This window comes from Sebastes fasciatus, chromosome 13 (genome assembly GCF_043250625.1).
Source record: "Sebastes fasciatus isolate fSebFas1 chromosome 13, fSebFas1.pri, whole genome shotgun sequence".
NCBI classification, from domain to species: domain Eukaryota; kingdom Metazoa; phylum Chordata; class Actinopteri; order Perciformes; family Sebastidae; genus Sebastes; species Sebastes fasciatus.
In genome coordinates this window covers 22,116,288-22,144,025 of record NC_133807.1, presented here as the reverse complement: position 1 = coordinate 22,144,025, position 27,738 = coordinate 22,116,288, and the positions used below count along the sequence as shown (strand labels likewise).

General features: G+C 41.6%; 1 protein-coding gene across 3 annotated transcripts; it reads left to right on the top strand.

The window, feature by feature from the left end:
- The first annotated feature begins 287 nt into the window (after positions 1–287).
- Positions 288–27,408, top strand: LOC141780805 (disintegrin and metalloproteinase domain-containing protein 11-like). 3 transcript variants are annotated; one of them, XR_012596724.1, is made up of 26 exons: positions 288–486; positions 1,405–1,595; positions 6,316–6,392; positions 6,756–6,822; positions 9,549–9,631; positions 9,728–9,791; positions 10,264–10,324; positions 10,863–11,044; positions 12,317–12,388; positions 12,611–12,777; positions 12,891–12,975; positions 13,980–14,070; positions 14,612–14,663; positions 15,248–15,347; positions 16,453–16,524; positions 16,620–16,712; positions 18,033–18,113; positions 18,199–18,249; positions 18,920–18,983; positions 19,092–19,197; positions 20,433–20,552; positions 20,686–20,854; positions 21,826–21,937; positions 22,316–22,425; positions 25,343–25,360; positions 25,719–25,836. XR_012596724.1 is itself a non-coding variant. In XM_074656197.1 (26 exons), exons 1-26 carry the CDS (start codon positions 426–428, stop codon positions 25,732–25,734), a joined length of 2,346 nt encoding a protein of 781 aa, XP_074512298.1. In that variant the 5' UTR covers positions 288–425; the 3' UTR covers positions 25,735–27,408. The 3 variants fall into 3 exon arrangements, 2 of the variants coding, with proteins under 2 accessions (XP_074512298.1, XP_074512297.1); XM_074656197.1 differs by lacking the exon at positions 22,316–22,425 and adding an exon at positions 22,750–22,840 and having other exon boundaries at positions 25,719–27,408; XM_074656196.1 differs by lacking the exon at positions 22,316–22,425 and having other exon boundaries at positions 25,719–26,118.
- Positions 27,409–27,738: the final 330 nt, after the last annotated feature.

Here is a 27,738-nt window from a genome sequence, read left to right as displayed (position 1 = left end):
GAGGAGGAGGCTGCGCGAGATGAGGGAGGGTACCACGGTCCCACGTGTCCTCCTCTCACCGCAGACCCAGAGCATCTCTCTTCGCTTTCCCATCCCATCCATACCGCAGATTCGCATAATACACGTACAGCCTCATCCATCCATACACCCATTTCCTCACTATTTCCTGACTGATGATCAATATATAGGCCTGTATTGATCCTCTGAGGCCTATAGGTTATGATTCATTTCTCATCATTCTGAGAGCGCGACAGAGAGAGAGAGAGAGAGGCATAGAGAGAGGAGGAGAGATGAGGGGACGCGCATCATCATCAGATGTTTAGCAGATTCACTCTTCGCCATCATTTCTGCTGTGCGGTTTTTGCTCCTCTTCGTGACATCTTGCAGGCTCTCGATGTTGTAATCCGGGGGAATATGTGAAGATCATGCTGGCGGTGTGGTGCTTCATGGTCTTTGCTGCAGTGGGCGAGAGTCTTGCGGTCTCAGGTAAGAAAGAGAGAGAGGAGAGGAGAGGAGAGGAGAGGTAGAGAGAGAGAGAGAGAGAGAGAGAGAGAGAGAGGGGCACCCTTTTCGTTTTCTTTGCATCCACATTTTTCCCCCTTGCACCAGCACTTTTCTGTGATTTTATTGTAAAGGGAGCTCGGTGCCAAGCAGCTCGCTGGCCTGAAAGCAGCAGCACTCTCCGATGCGGTGGATTTGCTGCATCAACACATTTCCATGGCAGCCCCATCGCCTATATATCCAACCATGTCCAGCTGGGTTTAAGCCAATACATATCGGAAAAGCACTACCTTGTCAATCACCATGACAACATGTTTTACAGCCTGATTGATGATTGCTGAGATTGGAAACTCCATAGGCCTTGTGTGTATGTGTCAATATGGGCGTCAGGCTACTATAGAGCCTATAAACTATGACAAATTGCATTCATTATTTGTTTCATCATTGTGTCCACTACATTTCTTAGATTAGAGCAGTGACAGATCAGAATCGTGTTTATTAACAGGTGTAAGAGGTATACACTAGGAATTTGCTTTGGTTTTGTTGGTGCACGTAAACAGTATAATAACAAAAGAATAGATAAAAACGTTAGAATAAAATAAGAATAAAATTTTTTAATTTCTACCAATATACAACATACAAAATAATCTATAATATAATCTATAAACAAATATTGCCAGATAAAATGTTATTAACTGGTCAGTGTGATGAATTAGGTCAACAAACCATTAGCCTACAGAAAAAATATATATCACTTTCAAATCAACTTCTACTATTTGTTTTGCTTATTACACCACTACCAGGTCCCAATTGAGACAGGCGTGTCTCTACCTTGCCAAGCTCGCTACACACTCATGAGACCACACAGTGTGGTAACAAGTGTCTCTGTTGTACTACCTGCAGGTGTGGACAGGAGCCCGGTGCAGGATGGAGACATCTGGGACTGGTTTACCCCGGCAGGGAAGCCGGACAGCGGGGACACTGCCACCAAGGTCACCTATCCAAAGCGGCTGGTGCAGCAGATCGAGTCGGAGGAGGAAATGGCTCATGACTACTTGGATACCAGGGTGAAGAACAGCACCGGGGACACCTCGGTAAGTTGTAGCTCTGTTCTCTGCGATTATCAGCCCAGCAGTGGTCTTAATTTGGGGGCCAGGTACACCCAGGGGTCCTTGACAAAGTTTTCAGGAATCTCCCAGCAACATGAGGAATAGATTCATTTCACTGTAATGTGATTAAAAAAAAAGTATCCTAGTTGGACAATGTATGAGAATGGCTTTTTAAATCAGAGGATTCGTTATTTCCTCACATATTGGAGGTAGAATATTTTTCGTCATATGAAAAGTGGGCCTGCAGCTTGATGTGCGGAAAAATAAGTTCAGGAAAGTAGAAATCTAGTGCTCTGCATGCATCTTTACTCGGGCTGTCAATCGATTAAAGTAATCATGATAAATCTCATGATTGTCCATAGTTAATCGTAATTAATTCCAAATATTCACACTTTTTTTGATCTGTTCAAAATGTACCTTAAAGGGAGATTTGTATTTAATAGTCTTATCAACATGGGAGTGGGCAAATATGCTTGCTTTATGCAAATGTATGTATATATTTATTATTGGAAATTAATTAACAACACAAAACAATGACAAATATTGTCCAGAAACCCTCACAGGTACTGCATTTAGCATACAAAATATGCTCAAATCATAACATGGTAAACTGCAGCCCAACAGGCAACAACAGCTGTCAGTGTGTCAGTGTGCTGACTTGACTATGACTTGTCCCCAAACAGCATGTGATTATCATAAAGTGGGCATGTCTGTAAAGGGGAGACTCGTGGGTACCCACAGAACCCATTTTCATTCACATATCTTGAGGTCAGAGGTCAAGGGCCCCCTTTGAAAATGGCTATGCCAGTTTTTACCTCGCCAAAATTTAGCGGACGTTTGGAGCATTATTTAGCCTCCTTCGGGACAAGCTAAGATGACATGGTTGCTATGATACCAGTATCTTCACTGTAGCTTAAAACTGAGCCCGCTACAACCTAAAAAACGCAAGTTGCATTAATGTGTTAAAGAAATTAGTGACGTTAAAACAAATTTGTGTTGACGCGTTATTATCACATTAACTTTGACAGCCCTAATCCTTACTAAAGAAGATTCTCTATTGTTGGCAGTAGCAAGTCTGTGTGGACATATGGGTGTGACAGTACCAAGACAGACTGTTGTGCTGCTGATGGGAACCTCATTTTTCCAGCGTCTGTAACAGTGCAGCCCTCAGCTCTCTGCTGCTCACCCGGCTCCTGCTACACAGGGATGACAGCGAAGGGTGGTGTCTTGCAGCAGTGTCTCTGCTCCTCGTGATTTTGACCCAGTTAGTCACTGAAAATACCTTTTTATATCCACAGTGAAGTAATGTCGGCTGAGATGAACCCAAGACAGACAAGTGGTTGTTTTCCAGCTATTTATTCCGGCCTAAACTTCAAGCAAGTTCTGAAACTAAAACCTTTTCACGTGCTTTGTGCATACATTGTAGTAAATGCACAGTTTATCAAAGAGCTGTTTGAATGTTTCCGTGCGTGTTTGTAGTGGCCCTCATCTCCACATGACCAAGTGCAGCCCATCCTGAAATATTCAGTCATTATGTCCGATCATCCGGCTGCGGTGCTGAGCCCCTGACTTCTTCATTATTCAGTGGTGTGTTGAAGTATGTCCCCATTAATTATGAAGCAGGCCTGTGTGAGGAGTGCTGCATGGTCCAAGAGGCTTGAGCACTCCCCATCCCATCCCTGCCCCCTCTCTGTTTCTCTCTCCCTGTGTCATGGTGATATGATGTACTTCATATAACTGCTATGAGAGAGTACATTAGGCTCCTTACACACACACACAGAGTCACATGTTTGAAGACTATGTAGTTAAGATGAATGTTGTTGGCTCTGGAGGAGAAGCTGTCTTAACCAAGTATATAATATATGATTAAAAAAACAACAACAGCTAACATAATCTATATTCAGAAGATACAAATGATGAAGCTGTTCAAGTAGACAAGGTTTCAGAAGTCCCTGTTTTAGCTGCTGCACTAGACCTGCTGTGTTTTGTTTATTGAAATATTTAAGATGCTTGGAATGAGGGACGTGATAAATTTAGAAGCAGCAGGGGATGAGATTAACTTTTTCTTTCTTATCTGTCACATCACGCTGAGTTGAAAATAGATGAGGCGGCATTTCTGCCTCTCAAGTTTTTTGTTTTTTTATCTGTTGCGATGATTTGTTGTGTTCACTTGACACTGAAAGACAAATGATAAGATTCACGTTTTTTTATGGGGTTTTTTTTGCATAAAGACTATAATTTGTTATAGCACAAATTGGATTACAATGTTTTTAAGATTTCAGGCTGAGGTTGATATGCTGTACCAGGATATTTATATTATTATATCATGTGAGAAACATTGATTTTAAAGGGGCTCTATACAATATCCAGAGCATTAATATAGCATCAAACAACTATTTGCTATGTAAAGATATAGAGGAGTAATGTCTACCTGAGCAATGAAGTTGCTCTCCCTCTGTGTGTGTTGCAATCAGAGCTCCTCTGTGCTTGGTTGACATCGCAGGGCCGGCCCTACGTGCTTTTAGTGCATGTTGTGCATGTGAGCGTGCCCCACTGGCTAGCTCACGGCCGTTGTTTTCACTGTTAGCACTGGTAGCGCTGTTGGCACCATTAGCTGTGAGCCGCCGGCTCAGCCATCGCCGTGTTGAAAGCCGTGTAGAGGCAATAGAAATTGCTCCCAATTTAGCATCTTTAAAGATAAATCCATGAAGAAAATCACTCACTGTGGGACCAATTCCCACATAAATGTAGCAGTTTGTTGTCAAACATAAAGAAGTCAGCCACATCTTTTAGCATTACTATGATTAGGTAAAAATGTATATTGATTTCATAATGAATAATGAGTTATTTACATTTTAATATCCATCATGGCTCAAAAAGGCCTTTAAGAAGATGGATGGATGATGTGATACGATCAAAAGCTCCAGAGCAGCTCCTAAAAGGACCTGGTGGTGAATTTTCAATCTCACCTTTTGAACCAATGTGGACGAGAAGTCCTTAAAAGTGCTCGGAAAAATACAATTTTGGATAGCTAGAATTTCATTTCAAACTCAATTGAGAAGATAGTGTGGTACAATCAAAAGCTTTAGTGAAGCAACTAAATGGACCTTGTTTGGTTTTTCAACCACCTTCAAGGGATAGTTCGGGTGTTTTGAAGTGGGGGTTGTATGAGGTACTTATCGATAGTTAGTGTATTACCTACAGTAGATGACGGAAGGCACGTCCCCAGTTTGGAGAAGCAGACAGGAGTTACTGCGCGGAAGCAAAGCAATGTAGTGCTGTGGACGGGGGAAGCTACAAAATGTATGTTAGCCACCTAAAAAAATCAACATCAGTTTAAGTATACGCTATATTAAGAATATTTTTGCCGGTTTACCTTGCCGTGAGACAGCTATAGAGTCTGTGTTTCTGACGTGGAACTTCAGCCGTGATCTAGGCTCTTGCCAAAGCAACCAGACTCCATTGGGAGAAAAAAACAACAGTAATTTTACCTTGCATCGGTTAGTTTGCTTGTGTTATTGTATGACTTTGGTTAGTTCATATTCACCAAAGTCACACAGTAGCACAAAGAAACTAACCGATCGAGGCAGCGTTAGGCCAGCAACCCCCGTGTTCTGCGAGGTAAAATTACAGTTTTTTTCAAAGGAATCTGGTGGCATTTGGCGAGAGCACCGATGGATAAAACGGCTTCAGTCTGACGGTAAGATAAAGCGGTGAAAATATTCCAAATATAGCGTACACTTAAACTTATGTTGATGATTTTAGGTGAGCCTTTCTTTTAAGTGGCTAAAATACATCTTGCTTCCGGCGCCGTCCACAGCAGTACATTGCTTTGCCTCCGTGCAGTAACTCCTTTCTGCTTCTCCAAACTGGGGGCGTGCCGACCGTCATCTACTGTAGATAATACACTGACAATGGATAAGTACCTCATACAACTCCACGTCAAAACACCAAAACTATCGCTTTAAGAACAGTCACACAGTCACATAATGATCAGAACACAAATGCAACCAATGGAACAACATTACTATACCGAGACAGAAGCCCTGATAGACACCATGCTTCAGCCTCTCCAAGACAGTAGTAAGAAATCTGTTGTCCGTACTCACTGGAAGGAATAATTCCTGGATAGTGATGCATTTTATTGTAAAAGCCCAGTGATTCACTGCAGCCTGGTTCCTCCAGACTGAGATCAAAGCCACGCTGGCACAGTCAGAACGGCTGAAGAGACACACTGTTTAGTCTGCAGTAAATCTCTCTCTCTCTCTGCTGGCCCTGCTGTCTCCTCACCTCCTCAGCTCTCTGGCAGCTGTCCATTATGGGGCGTTGGCACAGCATGGCTGAATATAGACCACACCGGTAAAGTTTTCTCCACCTTCTGCCTCCCCCCTCTCCATCCATCTATATCACGAAACTCCAGCTGAGCTCGTAAACAACAACCATAGCTCTCTGCTGTCATGTCTGCCTGAATGCTGGCAGCCAGTGTCGATCAATGTCGACTTTATCAATCATAATATTTCAGCTGCCGAGTTGCTTTTAGAGCGTACGTACTATTGATTCTGTTGAATTATTCATGGGACCTTTTTCCACAATCGTTCCGTGGCTTTTGACAGAGCGACACTCTTAACCACAAACGTTTTGTTACACTTTGATTTATCAACTATGAAATCTGTCTCTGTCACTGAGGGTTGTGTTTTTTTTTCAGCCCGTCCACTTGGCCCAGAGCTGTTTTCAAGTGGAAGCCTTTGGACATACCTTCACTCTGGACCTGGAGCTAAACCAGTTAGTATTACCGTCCAAATAAATCATCAGATCTGTTTTTGTTCACACTTCAGTACAGTATCAGTGGGTGCTTTTAATTCGCTGCAGCTGTTCTCATTAGCATTTCCCAGCACTTAAGCAAATGCACTTAGCGCCTCTATTATGTTACATGACAAGATGGGGAATACCAATGTAGCAGACACACAGACACACACTGCTGCATGTTTATGGGCTTCCACTGATTTTATTAACGCCGCATGTTAATACGTTCACTTATTCTTTGTGAAATACATTTGAGGTGGAAAATAACCCTGATGAAACCATTTTTGATTACATGGTGAAAGAGATAATGCTGTTCATAGTCTGTCTCTCCTCTCTTTGCAGTCACCTCCTGTCTTCAGAATATGTGGAACGGCACTTTAACCAGGATGGCAGAGCCTCACAGTCGGTGGTAAGATTGTTTGCGTGGGGTGGGGATGTGTGCTGACAGGATTTTTAGTGAGTGAACTTGTCTTTTGGCACAAAGAAGGCAGCATACTAATGAGATGACCAGAGCGGCGGTGCAGCATTCAGTTCTTTGGCTGCAGAAACTGAGACTTTGTCACTGGTGCTGCTGCCAGTGAATATCAGAATTAGTTTAAAGTTTTGTTTGTCGGATGCAATACCTTACTAGGGCTCATTATACAACACAATTCCTATGTCTCAGATATATTATAAATAGAGATGTTCTGATACCATTTTTTCCTTCCCAATACTGATTCTGATACCTGAACTTGCGGTATCGTCCGATACCGAGTACAGAACCGATACCAGCGTGATAAAAAAAATAAAATATGGTTATTGTTATTATTTAACAGCTGTTTACTACTGACCATGTATGGATGATTACCATCTTTGTTGTATGGCCTGGCTCAGGTTAAACCCTTTGTAAAAACATGAACACATTTTCCACTGTGAAATATTGCCAAATGGCCGACATGTTCCTCGCTCTGACTACCGTTACACTCTCCACTAGCACCACACTGTTGTTGTTTGCTATTGTCACGTGACAAAGTACCTGCAATCAGTTCTTCTTCGCTGCTCTAAAACAGTAGTTGTCAGTGGCAGCCATGATACATCTAGGGCGACAGCACAGTGAAGGCTTCTGTTTTGGAGCGGCGAAGAAGAATTGATTTGTGGTTAAACAAAGCCCTCAGGAAGAGCGCCGGGCTTTGAGGCAAATTCTCGTAGTGGCGAAAAGGTGGTGCTACAACTTCCGTGTCCGTTACAGGATGCCATTGAGCCTAAAAATACTTTTTCCCATAGACTTACATTGGGAAAGAGTTTTTTTTTTCAATTTGTTTTTTTAGATAATCAAGCAGGAGTGCCTGCTCTATGGGCCCAATGGATGCAGAAGATTGCCGGATGATCCGGGTACTTTATCACTCAGCAGTCGAGCCATTTTGGCTTCATGTGCCACTGAGCAACTCTCATAGGAATGAACGGGAGCCCGCCTACAACGCTGCATCCAGTTCTCTTTATACATCCGTGATTTAAACAAGTCGATTTTAATAAATAAATGATGGTATCAGTATCGGAACAATTCTATTTTTAAGGTCATCTCAGGCTGATCTGTTTGGTTAATGTCTCATTTTAGAAACAAAATGCATTTTTTTGTTTGTTTTTATCTTTTAAAGCTGATCTATTTATGTGATTGCGATGCTTTATTGAAGTTTTCACAGTTTGATTTCATCCTCCCCTTTTATCTATTTATAGAAGGTGCATTGTGTGCTCTCTGCTTCAAAAGTAGGCTGCCGTGTAACTGTTAAGATTATGCATGTTACTGTGCTCTACATACGTGGGTTTTTCCTGTCAGCGGCGTGCACGCGTGCCTCTCCGCTGTGGCCTTTCTTAGGCAGTGAAGAAGAAGAAAGGCAGCGGACGCCTGTGGTGTAAAACCACGAGCTCAGAGAAAGAATTAAGAGATAACAGGAAAATGGATGAAAGCCTTGACATCTAATGTGATGTGCGCTTGTCAGGACAGACCAGAGGAATGTCACTGCGTTCTGCCAGCCAGGAGGGATGGTTTTTTTTCTGTATAAATGTGCCATTCACTAACCCCCCCCCAGCAGTCACCCACCCACCCACCCAGCCAGCACTCCATGTCCCCACCTACAATCGCTCCAAACTCTCCCTCAGTCCTCCTGACCAATCACAAGCCTGTTTCCATAGCAACCAGTTAGCTCAGCAGTGTCATTAACTTCTTGGCAGCGAAGAGAATGAAAGAAGAGCGAGAGGGAGGAAGGAAGAGCAGAGCCGGCGAGAAAGGAGGAGGAGGAGGGAAAATGAGGAGTAAAATGCCAGTTAATACAAAGGCGAGACGAGCTTTGGAACGGGGAGGAGTAATTTTGGGGGTGTATGTGTGTCCATCAGTTTGTTCCCAGAGTGGCGGGAGGGAGAGGAGGCTCACGGGGTCGGGGATGGAGACCCGTAGTCAGGCCAGATTGTCGCTCAGCTGGAAGGAGGCCTCGTGTTATGCCTCTGATGGTGCTGCTGGACATGGCAGGTGTGATGCATTCAGGGGCAGCGCGTCACCAGGCTGATCTCTGTCATCACAATGCTTTTGTTTCCATTCAAAGCACTAGGGCGTTGTTTGCCTTGGCTGAGACACCCTGCTGAACTCAATTTGGTCCAGGTGAAATGGTGTTTCTCACTTTTCTCACCTTTCCTGGTGGTTCATCATCGCCGCCGTGACCTTGTGAAGCAGTGCGCCCACTTTTGAGGGAGTGTTAGCTGGAGACAAAAAGCTAGGGCTCTATTGTCAAGGTTGTTATGAAGACAGGAAAGAGCACAGCACAATTCATTTTTTACTCTCATATTGTGTTTTTCAATCCATGTTAAATTCTCAGATCTAACTGTGTGTGCAACCTACACTAACTGTTGATTTATTGAAGATTATCCTTGTTACCTCCACCTCTATTGTCAGAAAAGCAGAATATAATGCAATAGAGCACAGGACACAAGTAGGTCACAAACTGTGCCATAAAAGCTATAGTGGGGAAAGAGTGAGAGGGGAGTCACATATGCAGAGGTTGTGAGAGGTTTTTCCTCAGAGCTGACCTATAACAATACCCAATGAAGGATAAAAGAGAGCCTTTAAAGTGTGTCAGTAGAGGTTGTGGTGCGTTGTGTCCACAGGGAGGGGAGCACTGCTACTACCAGGGAAGGTTAAGAGGTTTGCCAGAGTCCTGGGCAGCTCTCTCCACCTGCCACGGCCTGTGGTGAGCACCATAGTAAACCTTTATTTATAAAATCACATTTGTTCTGTCTCTTTGTGCTCTGCATCTCACGGTCTTTCTCTTGTTGTTGGTCCTTAGCGGCATGTTCTCTGACGGCTTCTTCTCTTACGGGATTGAGCCCTTGCACAATGGGAGCAATCAGGTAAATAGTCAGAGGATAGTAGTTGTTGTGCTAATCAGGGCTGCAACTAACGATTATTTTCATTGTCCATTAATGTGTTGATTTCTCGATTAATCAATTAGTTGTTTGGTCTATAAAATGTCAGCCCTCAGCTAATATATATTGGCTGAAAAATGTGTTTCCCAAAGCCCAAGATGATGTCCTTAAATGTCTTGTTTTGTCCACAACTCAAAGATATTCAGTTTACTGTCATTGAGGAGTAAAGAAACCGGAAAATATTCACATTTAAGACGCTGGAATCAGAGAACTTTGACTTTCTTTTCTTAAAAAAATTCTCAAACCGATTAATAGAATATCAAAATAGATGCTGATTAATTTAATAGTTGACAACTAATCGATTAATTGCTGGAGCTCTAGACATAATTATGTCTATTATTTGTTGTCTTTATGTGTCCTTATGTGTCTAATGTCATCTGGGTGTATTCTGTTATAGGATGATGGCGCTCACCTAATCCGCAGGATGCCTGATATCAGACTTCCCCCCCACTGCCCAGGTACAGAAGTGCATTTAAAACATAATCTTTTTTTCTGCTAGTCTGAAAGAAGTCATCTCAAAATTGACCAGTGCATGAAAAACAATGTTTTTGCCTGGCATGTCTCGCTATAAGTCTTTTCTTATCTTCTTATCTGTATGACATTTTAATATACAGTAACTGCCTTGCCTTCAGTTCAATAAATTAGACCAAACATCCTATAAATAAATATATAAATATAAATAAATGTTACATGTCCGATGGTTACTGTTTATGTTACTGTCCAATAAACCTCCAACACCGGCTATTGTGGTCTCTCCTATGATCAAAAAAATCTCTTCACACCTTTAAGAGAGGATCGTTCTGCCAAAACAAGTGTGATAATTGAATGGGATGTCATTTTTAGTTAATTCAGAGGGGGTGATAATTATATTCACAGCTTTCTGAATTGGGAACTGTAATATTTTGACTGAAATTGAGATTTGAACTGCACCTTACAGCACAAAAACAAAGTAATATTGCTCTAAGTGCCTGCAGCTCTGCTTCTCTGTGTGTCCAGACTGTACAGAGGAAGGTGAGTGGGATAGCAGAGGAGGTGATGCTGATGACGACAGACCGGACCAAATGAGGGAGCAGCAGGTGTCTGAGGGGCTGAGGCGATCCAAGAGATATGTTCGCAAGCCCTCTGTCCAGACTGAGACCAAATATATTGAGTTGATGGTGGTCAACGACAACGAAATGGTGAGTTAAAGTACTTTTTGCTGCTAATTATGTGGACGTCTGATCCGCTCTGGTGCTCTTTGTCGTACAGAGAAATGAGAGTTGTACGGGTCATAGGTGCAGTACAGCAGTGTCTTTAACTACCAGCATGGTGTGCGTGGCTAACCATCTACCAGCCTAGCTTGGGGATGCGTGTATTAATCTGGTTGTTGTCACGTTTGCTTGTCTGACAAATGTTGGCACATGAAAAGAGAGGCTACATTTGAGCTGCTAGAGATTGTTCTTTGGCATCCACTAACATCAGAGTATGTTGCGTTGAAAGTAGACTATACTGTTCTCAGAGGTATAAATGTACAGATGTTGATGTGTTAATGGAAACGGTCTTAGGGCAGTTTCACAAGCCAACATTTAGTCCATTTTAATAAAACTCTGGTGCAGTTCAACCCCTGGTGTGGTTCATTTGGGCAGTTGTGAATGCAGTAACTGTACTCTGGTGCGGACCACTTGCAAGAGGTGATCTCGGACCATATTCATGTGAACCAAAATGCAGGCTGTCTATTGAGATGGACGCAGATAAAATGACAGATTAACATTAGTGGAAGAGGACTGACCTTTTGCTTGACATCTGGGCTGAAGAAACATACAGAATATGCTAAATAAAATCCACAAAAATAGTGACGTTTATGAAGTAATTCGAGATAAACTGGCGGAGATTCAAATGCGCAGTCGATCAGTGCCGAGTCAAAGTGAAACAACTTTGACAGCAATATTTTAAAGTCTGCGATTCCCTGCATAGAAGTGGCAGCTCTCGAAATGAAAAAGATAAATTCTCTCATGTTGTTTTTTCCTAAACCTAACTATAGTGGTTTTATTACCTGAACCTTATGTTTTGTTTACTTCACATCATTAAGCATGTGTTTACTGTGACCGAAAAGAGTGACGCCGAGGGGTCTGACAAAGCGTCAGTATGTGACGAGTTGGGATGAGAACGCGTTGGTGAAACCAAAACAGACTAAATAGAAAACAAACCAAAAGTATCAGTTTCACTCTGATTCAGACTAATCAAACGGACTATGGCTTGTGAAAGCACCCTTAATGGAGTAAATACAAAATATAAAGCAAACATTAGATCCAATTTGCCAACATTGTGGGCTCAGAGACACATTCCTATAAATGTATGCCTTATGTCAGTATCCTTAGAAGTATAGAAGTACAAAAGTGTGTGTGTTAGTGTGTGAGAGAGTGAATGTGATCCATCTCTTACACCATCTGTGCATCTCGGTTTCTCCACAGTTTGTACAGCTGCGTAAATCTAGCAGCCAAACCAAGAACTTTGCCAAAGCAGTGGTCAACATGGCAGACGCGGTAAGAGCTTTGTTTGAAGGATTATAATCCTCCTACTCCTAAACTCCGCACACACACACACACACACACACACACACACACACACGCACACACGCACACACACACAGCCACCTGTCAAGAAGTGTGTGTATATTATCCCAGATAACACACACACACACAGTGTTCACAGCACAGGTGTCATGCCAACAAAGAGGTTAACTGATGGGCGTTTTCGGTCCCCAGATCTACAAGGAGCAGTTGAACACGAGGATCGTGCTGGTTGCCATGGAGACCTGGAACTCTAAAAATATGATTCCAGTAGTTGAAGATCCATTGATAACGCTGCAGAACTTCATGAAATACAGGAAGGACAACATCAAAGATCAGAGTGACGTCGTCAATCTTTTCTCGTAAGAGGAATCTAATATCCTGAGAATTGAGGCTTATTTGATGTTATTATTTGATGTTTGGGTGCTCGTTGAGGTTTTATTCTAAATTATGGTGTCTTTCCTTTGCACCTCAGAGGGCGAACATTTCAAAGTAGCCGCAGTGGGACGGCCTACACAGGAGGAGTGTGCTCTCTAACAAGGGGAGGAGGCATCAACGAGGTGAGGGAAATCTAAAAAGATTATATTTTCAGTTGCACCAACAGGGATTCTTTTAAACTATAGATTATGGTTTAGCTAAATTTAAATCAAAGTGATTAAACCAGATTAAAATGTTATCTCATCTTTGTTGCACAATTTAAATGAAACCATTGATAAATACAAATAAGTTTAACCCTTGTGCATCCCCTTAAAAAAGCTCTGATCTGCTCTGATGTCCTTAGACGACAAAAGTTTCTGCGTCAAAAAACTGCCATGAAATTATATAATGATATTATTTTCCACTTTCACTGAGTTAAATTTTTTAACCAACCTCAGTGCTGATCATAACTACCAAATATTCATTAATTTTCAGAACTTTAACTCTTTAAATGCCAGTTTATTTACATAATGCCACTGTTGTTATGGAAAAAAAACTCGTTAAATCATTAAATGCTACGGGGTGTGGGGGGTGTTTATGTCAGTGATTATTAAAAACAGCCTGTGCGGTGGCTGCCCCTAACCTCTCGAACATCTTACTTTTTAATATTAAAACAGCTCGGACCACAGAATCCTGGCGTTTGATTAAGTTTATCTTCTGTTGTGCTGCAACTCTTTTACTTCCGTTATGTGCACATTATGTTTATTGTTTTTACTCTGTTTTTATTGTTGCTTGCTTTGTATTAATTTTAATTATGTACATGTTCAGCACTTTGCGGTTGTTTTTAAACATGCTATATGAATAAAGTTTGACTTGACAGTCTTTGTGCTAAGCTAAGCTAACTGGCTGCTGGCTGTAGCCTTATATTTATCATAAGAGAGTGGTATTGATCTTCTCATCTAACTCTTTGCAAGAAAGGTAACACACTTATTTCCCTAAAATGTCAAACTATTTATTACTTTAATCCTGGTTTTAAGTACATCCTGGTTGGTGCAACCCAAGTCACCTTTAGGATTTTATATCAGTGTTGTCCCCATCACCTCACAATAAAACTCCCCTGTGTGGATTCTATGTGTGTTTGTTGCAGTATGGGAATGTAGGAGCGATGGCCATCACTTTGTGCCAGAGTCTTGGCCAAAACATCGGCATGAGGTGGAACAACATACGCAACGCTGCAGGTAAAAGACAACAGGAAAGCCTGATAATGCAGAAGGGAGGATAGAGAGATCTATAAACCAGAGGTTGAACTGAATAAATTATCAAAGAGAGCGAGATCAGTGTGGGAAGGATCGAGGCAGGGGGGGACGGGTGTTAGACAGAGCGTTGGGTGTTGGTATCCCTGTCCAGTTCTCTTCTGTAATTAGACTTCTCCATTAGGTGATTAGTCACCTGCGTCCTAGAAGGAGGGGGTGGTGGTTAGAGCATTGCTGCCATTGAACAATGGGCTCAGTGATTAATGTTGAAGAGCCATCAGGTCTATTATTCAATGCCAGGACAGGAGCTCAGTGCACACACTGTAGGCTCTCCACACCTCTGTCACTAGGTATCAGGTCTATGGAAAGTCTATTCCTCTTTGTCAAACATAAGTCTTTTTCTCGAGACTTGCTGCAGCATGGGAAGAGTCACAGCTTGGGTTGTAATGCTGATCACCACGCGTTATTCATTTAAGTTTCCCCCTCTCATCTATGCTCTTCTTCCTCCTCCTGGTCTTCCTCACAGGAGACTGCAGGTGCCCAGATAACTGGCTGGGCTGCATCATGGAAGACACGGGGTAAAGATCCACATCATAGCACACTGAAGTGAACAACAACATAAAAAACACAACACACCTGTAAAAATGAATCTCTTCTCTGTTTGTTGACACGATTAAACAGCAGGACTGTTTTCTTGTCGCTCTCCCTCTAAGCTGCGATTTGTTCCGTTCATTTCACTCAATTAGGCAATTTAACACCTGTAACAGAGGGATGCTTTGACTTTTACTGAGCCAAGCCCGTGAAAATCACAGCTTGTATTTGATGCGTTCAGAGAATTTGTTGAAACATCAGACATCTGCGTGCCAACCACCTTGAAAGAATTGCAAATTGAATATAAAGTATTTACTATACAGTATGCATGATCTGGATTTTGGTGCGCCTTACCAGATGGAACAATACAGTTTTAAATTATTCATTTGAGTAATATCCTACTACAGATGGTAACATTTCTGTCAGATTGCAAAGTGATGGCACAGACACCCACAGTAGATTTTGGCATTCCTTACTGGCAGAAAAGCGTTGTGCTGTTTTTATTTAAGTTTTTTTGTTATGTCCTGGTCTCGATCTTTGTGTGTGTGTGTGTGTGTGTGTGTGAACACAGATTCTATCTGCCCAGAAAGTTTTCTCGCTGCAGTGTTGATGAGTACATCCAGTTCTTGCTCCAGGGGGGCGGGAGCTGCCTCTTCAACAAGCCAAACAAGGTGAGGGCCATGTGGGGATTCACAATGTGGTGTGAGAGGAGCATCTTATTTATAGACTAATTAATTATTCTTGTAGTCTAATTTCCACCGGAAAACACGTACTTACAAGGGCATTGAATATTTTTTGTTTTCTTCTTTTTAAGGGATAGTTTGAAGTGAGGTTGTATGAGGTACTTATCCATAGTCAGTGTATTTCCTACAGTAGATGACAGTTCAATTTGGAGATGCAGACAGGAGTTACCACACGGAACCAAAGTAATGGACTGCTGTGGACGGGGCCGGCAGCAAAACGTATTTTACCCACCTAAAAGAAAGGCTTGCCTAAAAAAAATTATATTAGTTTAAATGTACGCTATATTTAGAATATTTTCGCCGGTTTACCTTGCCGTGAGACGGCTATACAGTCTATGTTTACGACGCCAAAGCAACCAAACTCCATTAAAAAAAAGTGTAATTTTTACCCCGCAGAACATAGAGGTTGCTGGTCTACCGCTGCTGTGATTGGTTAGTTTGTTTGTGTTATGGTGTGACTTTGGTATTTTAAAGAGTTAGTTTGGATTCACCAAAGTCACACAATAACACAAACTAACTAACCGATCAAGGCAGCGGTAGACCAGCAACCTCTATGTTCTGCGGGGTAAAAATTACACTTTTTTTCAATGTAGTCTGGTGGATTTGGCAAGAGCATAGATGGATACAACTGCCATCAGTTCCCCGTCGGAAACGTCTGTCTGACAGCAAGGTAAAGCGGTGAAAATATTCTAAATATAGTGTACACTTTAACTGATATTGATTTTTTTAGGAGGCTATAATATGTTTTGCTGCCGGCCCCGTCCACAGCTGTATATTGCTTTGCTCCCGTGCGGTAACTCCTGTCTGCTTCTCCAAGCTGGGGGCGTGTCGACAGACATCTACTGTAGGTAATACACTGACTATGGACAAGTACATCATACAACTCCTATTCAAAACACCCAACTATCCCTTTAAGTAATGCATATTAGTGTTTCTGTGTTCCAGCCAACATTCTCCTATATTACTAACACGTTTCATCTCTCGTCCATCTGTGTCCCACTTACATATATATGTCTGTCTCTGTCTCCCTCAGCTGTTGGACCCTCCAGAGTGTGGGAACGGCTTTGTGGAGCCAGGGGAAGAGTGTGATTGTGGATCCCAGGTGGTGAGTACCCATTTGGACATCATGCATGAAAACCAGCTCTTAAAGCTGTTTTCTGGAGCAGAGCTGAAGGTTTGTGTTCATGTCTGTGTCTGCAGGAGTGCGTCCGTAGTGGAGGAGCCTGCTGTAAAAAGTGCACACTTACCCACGATGCCATGTGCAGTAACGGACTCTGCTGCAGCAGCTGCAAGGTGAGTCTACCTATATTACAAGGATTCAAAAAAGTGAACTTAATATAATTAGTAAATACAGCATGTCGATTGTCTTTATATGAGAAGAAGAGGCTGGTGGGCGGTGCTTGGTATTTCCTCAACTGATCTCAACATAGCGGTCAAGTCACAAACTTTCTCATTTTACAGCTAAACAGTACACTACGAGATGTTTCTGAAAACATTTGACGTGAGAAATAGGCATTACAGTAACAGAATATTGATTCATATTTGATCAGCGTTGCCTAGTTTGACCATTTGGTCGGAGTTCATGAGTGATTGACAGCTGCTCAGAGACCACAACAACCAATCAGCTCTGATTGGTTGTTTTCCTCCGGTCTGTGAAATCTTGCAGATGCCATTAGGAGCACCAGAGGACACAGAGGCACATGATTTTTTTTCAGATTACCTGTCTCATGCACTACTGTCAGGATATAGTGACCGTTTTATAAAAATAACTTTTTAATCATATTCACTGGTGCATACCCTCAAATGGTGAAGGAGACACTGTATATCGCGCAGATAAATAAATAGACTAGGCGCATATTTTTAGCAGAGCAGAGCGGAGAGAAGCTTCTGGGACGCTTCTGAAAAGCGCTTCGGCGGCCTCTGGTGGAATCTAGGGGTAACATTTGTGTCAAACTATCGTCATAAATAGCTGGTTTTCCTGCGGTTCATACCAGGCTGGAGATCAAACCCACCACTGGTTATATGCGCAGCGTCCCACTTGATGTTGCCTGAATTCAGAATCACAACACTGGTGTCTAAAACCCCGTATTGACAGGAAAGAGGCAGAGGAGAAAACGGCGGAATCAGCTTGGGTAATTGCGGGCGAGGCATCAAGGCCACTGTGGCTGTATGGTATATAATTTTTTGAGGGGCACGGCAGCCGTGGCCCTCATGGCCTCCGTGAAATTCCTGCCCTGCATGCCAAACAGTTTCCAATGACGGGTTCTCAGATGGTTCTGTGTAACAAACCATCTGGCGAGTCAGGTTACATCAGGACGGCAGGAATAGGAAATCAGTCCTAGAAAAATGTCGTGGCTTGAGATTCAACCTCCACAACCTTCAACTTAGTGGCAACTCACCAATTCATGGTGTGCGCCCCCACTGTATAAGTATACAGTACTATTCCCCAAATATAGATCACAAGAAAAATTTAAGAGAAGTTAAAATGAATGCAATTAAAATGTGAAAAAGAAAAGTTTCTGCTGAGTGCTACTTATATCTACAGCCTGTACGGTTACTTACTGTATATGACTTATCCAGCATGTACTTGATCCCTTTTATGTTGTGACCTAGTATGAGCGGAGAGGCGTGGTATGTCGAGAGGCTGTGAACGACTGTGACATCCCAGAGACCTGCACCGGAGACTCCAGCCAGGTACAGTTGACTGTGATGTAAAAAAACAACAACTGAAAGATGAACCAGAGTATCCAGAACATGAAGTACTTTTCTTGTTTTGCAGTGTCCTCATAATGTGCACAGGCTGGATGGCTACATGTGTGATACTAGTCAGGTAAGGGTACGTTTGTGGCATGTTTTCTAGTCTGCAGCTCACGCTTACGTATACTTGATAACTGTTTTTTTATATACTTTATTTTGTCAATGTATATCGTTGATACATTTCCTGTCCTTTACATTATTTAAACATCTTGTAATAATTTTTTTTATCATTTTTTAGCTTTCATCTACAGATAATAGGTGCAAACGTAAACAAATAAACAAAAAATAAATAGAATAACCAAGAGACATTTTTTTTTTAAAAAGAACAAAAGGGAAAAAGGTTTAATTTAAAGTATCTACTGGTGCTTCAACTTTCTATTACAGTTTCATGTATATTACTTAAAAGATCTTCACAAAACGTGATCCATATAATATTTCTTATAATATGCCATAATATACTTAATTTAAAGAAGGCCCATCTTTTTTCGAACAACTTTTCGTTCTTATTGATTTTTATAAATTACCTTTCCCATTCTATATATGTCTTCTACTGTTTCCAGCCACTTGTTTACCTTTGGAGGTTCCAATTTTTTTCAACTTCTTGTTATTTGTTTGAGTGCATCTCAGGATACAAAAATATATAATTCCTCCTTTTTTAAGGTTTTGTGTCGTGTTCCCAGGAGTATATTGTGTTTTTCTAGGTACCATGCGTATACTTTATTATTGTTGTCTCATATCTTCAGGGTCGCTGTTACGGTGGACGGTGCAGGACGCGTGATGGACAGTGTAGGGGACTCTGGGGTTACAGTAAGTATAGAGCAGCATGCAGCTTGCACCTGGAAATGTTGTATATGTGGCTTTGTAGTCTCATTCGACTTGCAGCAGTCCAATTAGCGTCTTTGTTTGCCCTCCCAGATTCAGCAGACAGGTTTTGTTATGAGAAGCTGAACGCTGAGGGGACGGAGAAAGGCAACTGTGGTCCGGGTCCAGAAGGCCAGGGCTGGCTGCAGTGCAACAAGCCGTGAGTCGCACCATCCTGATTCCCCTGGCTGATATTCTCATGGAAGAACAAGAGTGTGTTCACTGATTTGCATTTTAAGAAATCATATACACAGAACATACGACAAAATATAATAAAATAAAATAATAATCAACGAAAAACAGGAGAAAATAAATAAATAAAAGAACTGATTACATAAATAGATAGTTGACAGGTAGCTGATAAATTCATTTCAGAGGATAAAGAAAAAAAGAAACAACCAGGTGGCATATGTACACACATTATCGTCTTAGTTGACAAATCTAGCCGGGGGATCATTAGAAATCTTGTCTGTTGTATACCTCACCCATTTTCCCATCTTTCTTCAAAGATATGAACTTGATTTCTAATTCTCATGGTTATTTTTTCCATTTCATATATTTCCTTTACAAGATCCATCGATTTAAGTTAATTAAATTATCATTATAGAGTTATAATTAAGAGTGTGTTCACACTATTCAGCTTTTCTTTCTTGCAAAAAGTGGTGCTTCAACTACATTTATTTTGCAGATATTGCTCAGGTTTGAGTCTTTACTGAATTTAATAGAAACCAACCAATATTATATTTTTCTATTATTAAGTGCTGTATGTCTGTGTAGCCAACACATAGTTTCCACTTCTGTCATTTCAGTGTCAATTTTTTTAAAGAAAATATTAAAAACACCTATAGGGGCCGTACCGTTGCTTTCTGAAAGCTGAAGCCATGTTGGTGTGAACAGCCTTTGTTATAACTGGAGCACCAAAAATGGTCCAAATCGTGTGTAAGAGCCTGCATTTATGTTTATTTTATGTGATACCTTTTTTGCGCACTGGGTAGCAGTCATCTATAATAGGACTGCATTTATACAGGAAGGGATGGTACTGCAGCTAGGTGTGTTGCATGCTGGGAGGCATACAGGTTTTGACAGTGGTCATAGAATCTGCAGGTAGCATAATAAGTGACTTAACTTGGATTAAACTACCTAAAACTGTCTTTGATTGTGTTACCTGAATGCAAGCAGCTAACGGCAAAGGTAAACGTCTGAACATTGTTGGTTTGTGTGTTACCCAGCCGATGCCAACGCCAACATAGCAGCAACATAATGACTATTAGAAGCCCCCACAATGTGTTCTTGACTTAAAAGTTCAACTTTTGAAAACAGAAAGAGGTGGAATATTGTGAACACAGTCCAAGTTTGATGCCCATTGTTCTCTGCCATTCACTTTTTCCTGTTTAGGGATGTCTTATGCGGCTTCCTGTTCTGTGCCAATGTGACGATGAAGCCAAAGTTTGGAGACCTGCAGGGTGAGGTGACCAGCTTCACCCTCTACCACCAGAACAAGTACCTGGACTGCAGGTAAGTGGGTCACGTCCATCTGGCATCTGGCATCAGCTACAACAAACATAGTATGAAAATGAGAATATGTGTCCCTAAATGTCTAATTTTCCTACTCTCCCACCTCTCTGACATGTTTGGATGCTTCACCCAGAGGCGGCCATGCTCTGCTGGAGGATGGATCAGACCTGGGCTATGTGGAGGAAGGCACTCCCTGTGGTCCCAACATGATGTGTCTGGAGCGACGCTGCCTCCCTGTGGCGGCGTTCAACCTCAGCAGCTGTTCGGGATCCAACTATGGACGCATCTGTTCCGACCACGGGGTAAAAAAGCTCACAACTTCACGTTTTTCAGACATAGAAGTTACATGCACGCACACAGTGGTCACAGCTGTGTAATCTAGTGCAATACTTGCCATAATATTTATCTTTATGAAGCTCATAACATTTTTGGTGACATTGAAGGAAAACATTCAGTTGTTCTTTTATTACTGAGGTCATAGCTTCGTTTTTAAACAGTCTGTTTATTCTCTTTAAACAACATAGTTATAAGACAAGACATACCTTACATTAAACATTTATTAGTGTTAAACTTGCACAGATAAACCCTCAGGCGGTCAGACTACTGAACAGTAGCACTAAATGAATGCAGAGCTGTGGATTGTTTTATGGATGTTTTAGGTTGTTTTATAATTTTATTCTTAGGTATTGTCTTATTTATTGTAGTATTTATCAACTGTACTATTTATAGATTTTAAGGGCTGAGAGAGAGCCAGGGTAAAATGCATTTCATTGCATTTCACTGTACACTGTACTTTTAAATGCATATGACAGATAAACTTGAAACTATAAACACTTTCTACTAATTAGTACTTCTCAATGTTCAGTGACTTCAAGAAGTTATGCAAAAATAAAAATGCTGCCTGTTACATAAATACAATTGGTAGGCTAGCTGCCTTTCTATTTCTCAGAAACTTTCAAAAATAAATAAATTGTAATTGTAAACAAAATAACACTGTAAAAATGGTATATTATGTGATTAATTTTTTTTTTACAAATCACACAATAATGCTTGTCACAACTTTGACTTGGTGTGTATTGTCCATCAGTAACAATATCTAGGTTCTTTTATAGAAAAACAAGCTTTTAAAAATCGATTTTTGGAAGTTATGAATCAATTCAGAATCTTAAAAGATAAGAATCTAGTCATAGTCGTTTTAACACTGTTCTCTGCTTGTCTCTTTCTATTAGCAGCTATTGCAATTGACTTTCATCTCTCTCTCTGTCTCTTGTAGACCTGCAGTAATGAGGTGAAGTGTATCTGCGACAGGGACTACACAGGGAAGGACTGCAGCGTCTTTGATCCCATCCCTGAGCCGACAGTCCCAACGGGCCCAGAGAAGAAAGGTCCATAGCGCCTCTCAAACTGCTGCCCCTGTCTCTCTTTCTGTCTGCCTCTCATATCCCCCTCATACTCTCTACCCTTCATCACTGTAGCTTCTCTATGTACTGAAGCGGAGCACAATATCTCGTCCTCAAACACAAAGAGTAGTTCACCTGAGTATTGTGAGAAAGATAACATCAATATTTAGACCCCACAGTGTTTTTTCTTCCTGCTGAGTCTTGGTTTCAATGTTGGAAGATTGTGGGTGTGTGTTGAAACACGTTTTAGAGCATATGTGTGTGTACAGTATGTGTGTGTGTGTGTGTGTGTGTGTGTATGTGGTAGTACTGTATGTCTTGCAGGCACGACCATCTTCAAGTGTCTTCCTTACTTTCTTGCAGTCTGCCAATGACACAGAGCAATTGAGCTGCTGCTCTCATAGGGCCAAAAAAGCCACCCTGAGCAAGAGGGTGTCCAGCTGAAAGAGCAGGAGAAGGGGAATGAGAACAAAGTAATAAAACTCTCTCTCCTTTGTTTTTGTTTTTTTGTTACCGTTGTCTCCCTGACCTCCCTCGCTCACCCGCCCGTTCTCCCACCTCCACCCCAACGTGCCCGATCCTCCTCCTTCCCTTCATCTCTCTTTCTCTGTCTGCAGGTATCTTACCATCTGCCTCTCTCTCTCTCTCTCTCTCTCTCTCTAGTTGTTGTTGTTGATGTACAGTGTTGATGCTGTCCTCTGACGTGTTTTTTAGTGGTGTTGTTTTGTTTCTGCCCCTCCCCCTCCTCCTCCTCTTCCTCCTCCGCACCCTTCCTCCCTCCTCCTTCCTATGCGCAGGTCCCAGTGGCACCAATATCATAATAGGGTCCATCGCAGGTGCTATTCTCCTGGCAGCTATAGTCCTAGGGGGAACAGGATGGGGATTTAAGTAAGAGTTCTGGCATGCCTTTGTGTACCTGTCTGCTTCTACCTAAAGGAACCCCCCCGCTCCTCCCACTCTCACCCCTCTCAAATACTAGATGCCCGTTTGCAACTCATCGCCCAGCCAGGGGAGGGGAAATGGGGAGTCTGAGCTCAACCGTGCAAATGCTTGAACTGCTTTTTGGTGTCAAAATCTATACGAAACATCACATTTCAGTCCCTTTTAGGGTAATGACAGGGCAGGACCGAGATGTTGATCTGCCAGGAACCGCTGCAGCACTCTCAAGTCCACTAGATTTATTATTAGCCTTTTATGAAAATGGTTACAGTGGATTACTATAAACACCCTTTTTAAATATGTTTTACCTTTGGTGCTCTTTTAGCCTGCAGTATCCAGTTCTCCTACAGGCAGCCCCGTCCCAAATGCCCTCGCTGATAGGGATGCACGATATGGATTTTTTCAGCCGATACCGATAACATAACCGATAATTTAACATTTTTGTTCATAACCTGTAGTTTATGCACACCGGAGGGTAAGAAAGACTAAGATGTAGTGAGCAAAGATGGATGATTTAATATTTCATTGCTTTGAATCTGACTGACATCACTATTGTTAACACAAGAAAAACAAATAACGGTTCTGACTCTTAAATGTTCCTTTATTCTTTCTGGTAAAGTACGTCTAAAAACTTGTAGTGCAAAATCTTCTTCTTCTCCTGAAGGAAATTTAGGTAAAATTAATTTAATTTAATTTAATTAGTCAATTTAATCTAATTTAATTTAATGTATCCGCTATAATTTAAATGATCGGAATAATACATAATAATTAAAATTTTCTATTATCAACCGATAATTTGTTGGGCCCGATATACAGTATATCGTGCATCCCTACTCGCTGATGTGCTTCTTCTGCACTGTTCCACCTGTGCATGCTAGCTATTGTTCACTCCTTATACTCTGACCTAAAAGGACTGCCCTTCCTTTACTCACAGTTAGATTCATAAGATAATTGTGGCTGTTGAAAATTGTTAATTGAAAAGCAACATTTGAATAACTTATAGCATGTAATCAGTCCTTTTAGGGGCAGAGGTAAGTGTCTGTGCATGTGTGCATGAGCTGTAAGAAGTTTTCTCTCCTAGTCAGACCTCTGGCTCAGAGGGTGGGTGTAATAGTTTCTGGTGTAGTGCCTTGTCAGACTCTATGGGGCTGAGAGGCCATGACTACTGTAGACCTACTGCATGTGATGTCATCATAATCTGGCAAGAAAGATTTTGGAGAGGACTGGTAGATGAATAATGGATCGAATGACTGACTGAGTCATTGTTTGTTAAAAAATCTAAAAGCCAGTTTAACATGAAAGAAAATGAGTCAAATATTGATTCAGATTTCATGTCCACATTTCACATTACAGGGCAACTTCTATATTTTTCAACCTAGACCCTATTTTCACATGTTTTCGTGTCTAACTGACTAATAGGGACAACAATGTCTGAACCTAGTTCAGTATTGAGGGAGAGCGCCGTAGACGGCAGCCGCTCACTTGCTGTAATTTGGTGCTATCGGTGCAAGCTGGCTCCTGTCATTTACGTCCTCTAAAAGAGCTTGCTTTTGCCATGACAGGCTCTGATTGTTATTATAAGTGTCAGACATTATGGAAAGAGTCACACTCAAGGAGAAGTCTCGTTCTGAAATCTGAAGAAGTGATGTGTTGCTGGAAGACATGGGTGGAATAGTGGAATTCATCCATGGTGGAAACGTGAGTGCCAGCCGGGCAGAGTTTGTTGTGTTGGAGTACAGAAAGTGTAGCTTAGTGTTATCTAAAAGATTTTCAATGTCATGGCTGAATATTTAGATGTGTTCCACAATGTGGATGTAATCTTTGAATTTGTTGGCCGCCCGTATTTATTTGAGCCACGACGAGTCTTCTCCTTGAGACTTGGACATAATAACGAACAGAGCGGATGAAGTGAAAGGTAAGAGAAAACATTTTATTTCTCTGTAGGGTCCTTTCCATAATGTTGTCAGACACTTATAATAACAATCTGACCCTGTCAGTGGCAAAAACAAGCACTTTTAGTGAACGTAACGTTACATTGATGTTGCTCACTTGCCCTCACAGCTTGTTTCGCTGCTGCTGGTTACAGCGTTCCCCCTGAATACAGGACCAATTTAAAAAATGTCCTCATTAGTCACTTAGAAACAAATACGTGGGAAAATAGGGTCCAGGATGAAAAATACCAAAGTTACCCTTTAAAGCCTGTTCATGCTAAGTTTTAATTGTTCTAAATGTTAATTATTGAAATTTTTCTTGTGGAGTTGTACTGTTATTGTTTATTTGTCCTTTAACTTTCATGCAATTCTAATACAAGATTATCAGCTTCATAAAATGCTTCTAAAACTATAGTTATTTTAATATTAATTTGTTAATATTAGTTTGTCATATTTCCTTTTGTCATTGATATGTTTGTGTTTTTTCTCTCTTCTCTTAATGTGTGCTCATGGAATGCAGGAACATTCGGAGAGGAAGGTATAACCTTGCAGGACCACGATCATGTGATATTTTGTTGATGAAGCAGCATCACAAAACATCCCATCCCATATTCCCTCAGCATACTTACTCTTTCATCCACCATCTGAAGTGGCTCATCATCCCCCCAGAGCACCATGCTCATCGTGCATCTCACTGCTCCTTTTGCTTCAATGCTTCATCCCATTTCGATTCTTGTTTATGAAAAACTCCCCAACCCTGTACTGTCCCCAATCCCATAATATTCCCTTTAAGCAGAATGGCTTCTTCCATTTCTCAAGCATCTGCATCTTCATCTTCATCGTCTGTATTTGTTTTTCTTTCTGTTAACTATCTCCGTTTTCCACTTCTCTTTCAGATCTGGTGGAGGATAAGATATCTGTCTGTCTTTCTGTCTCTCTGTCCTGTCTACTGTCCTCCTCGCACTGTGTCGTTTCCACATCAGAGAAGAGGGGAACAAAAAAAAAGTCTTCCACTCCTGTCCCAAAATTTCTCCACGCCCTCCCCCACCCCCGTCTGCTCCTCCTATTGTCTGTCCTCCGTCCTCCTCTGGGTCCGTGGAACTCCTCTCACCATACCAGCCAAATCATACTCCCATGGCTGCTTCCAGCAGGCCGCTGAGGACTGTGTCCGGGCCACGCCTAGAGCGTGGGAGACACCAGGGTCTTCCTCCAGTCCCGTGGCTCTGAGAATGTGATTCGGTGTCCGTGTACCTCCTTTACACACATCTTGAACAGTCTGATGAAGAACATATCAACCGTGGACCAATTTAATATGTGACATGTCTTTCCAATTCCTGCCTGCCTGCGTTCAAACTAAACTGGCCACCAACTAAGTCCACAGATAAATGTTGGACTAGCACACAGACTGGGCATCTAATAGACTGAATTAATGTAACAGGAGGGGAAATAGTTTCCTTTTTTCTGAAAGGAGAAGGACCTGAGGGACAGTTCCTCCAAGGCCAGGCCTTGAACATCTCAAAGTGGACAATTATCTGTTTTAATCTACAACGTCGGGCAACATGGATATAACTGAAAAGAAACTTTGGACTGTTGTTCGCATGTTTTCCAAAGAGAGTCTGAGGAAGGACTAATGATCATATAAAGTGATGGCTCAAAAAACAGTCAGCCATTAGCCAGAGCCCTGACTGATAACTGAGTTTATGTTCATTGTTACTTGTTCTTTTTATTTTCCTATCTGCCCTCCCCCCCACAAGTTTTCAGGTAAAAAAAGGGAAGCTAGGTGTTAATGGTTTTGGGATCATTTTAAACCACTGAACTTTAAAGCAGCAGAGACCGTAACTTAGTGTTTTCAATCACAGACTGACCAACATACATTCCACAACATGTCTGTGTGTGCGTGCTCACCACTTTCAGGCTCAAAGTTTGTACGCTTAGGAGGTTTAATCCGTATGTCTGTTCACGAGTGAATGTAGGTGATTTTTAAAGAAGAATGTATGTGTGTTTACATCAGTGTTAGGGGCAGTTGTGTACACCTTAACACCCCTCCTATCACAGGTAGATTGGCAGGTTTTTACCTCTTGAACAACATCTCTTTCTACAAACCGTTGTGCGCTGCAGCCATGGCACCATAAAGGCAGCACACAAATAACCGTTTTTATGTCATGTAACTACAGAAAACGAGCACTAGCCAACTGTATGCACACCTATTTGTAAATATGTGCAAGATATACTGAATGTTAAATGCACTGTATGAAGATTTATTTAAAAGCTATGTTAAAAATAATGAGTTGTATCTGTTTCAAACATATAGCTGTCAGTCTCTCGACAGGACCCGCATCTGACAAATCTCTCCTGTAGTCAACACTGTCCAAGCATCTTTAAATGTGGCGTCACAGCTGAGCTAGCTGTCTCGCATCTCTCTCATCATTCCAGCTATCACTTAAATGTAATGAATCTTTTGTACATTTTGTTGATAGCCCCGAGTCCCGGGTGAACGCCTCAGCCACGAGGCACTGGAATGATACCCACTGTAAATGAGATTAAAGAGATCCCGTCTGGGGTCCAGGAGGCAGCTCGTCTGAAAACTGTATGCGTGTATGAGTTTGGTTCATTTGAGCTTTGCACTATGGCAGATGCACTATTGTTAATTTTACAATATGTACAAAGTTGGTATCAAATACAATCTGTTTGAAGTTTAGGTGAAAAAAGAGAAAATAAGATGCATCGTATCCCATATTTTTAGACACTATCTTTTTGAATTGAGACAAAAAGAGAGAAATGAACTGAGACTTGCAGTTGATTTGAAGTGGAAGAAAAATAAAATACTAAAAAATGAAACACCTACTCTCACAACCTCGTTATGGTATTTATAGTTTATGGTTTTAATAGATGGTTAGACTTCCGGGTTTTCTGCTT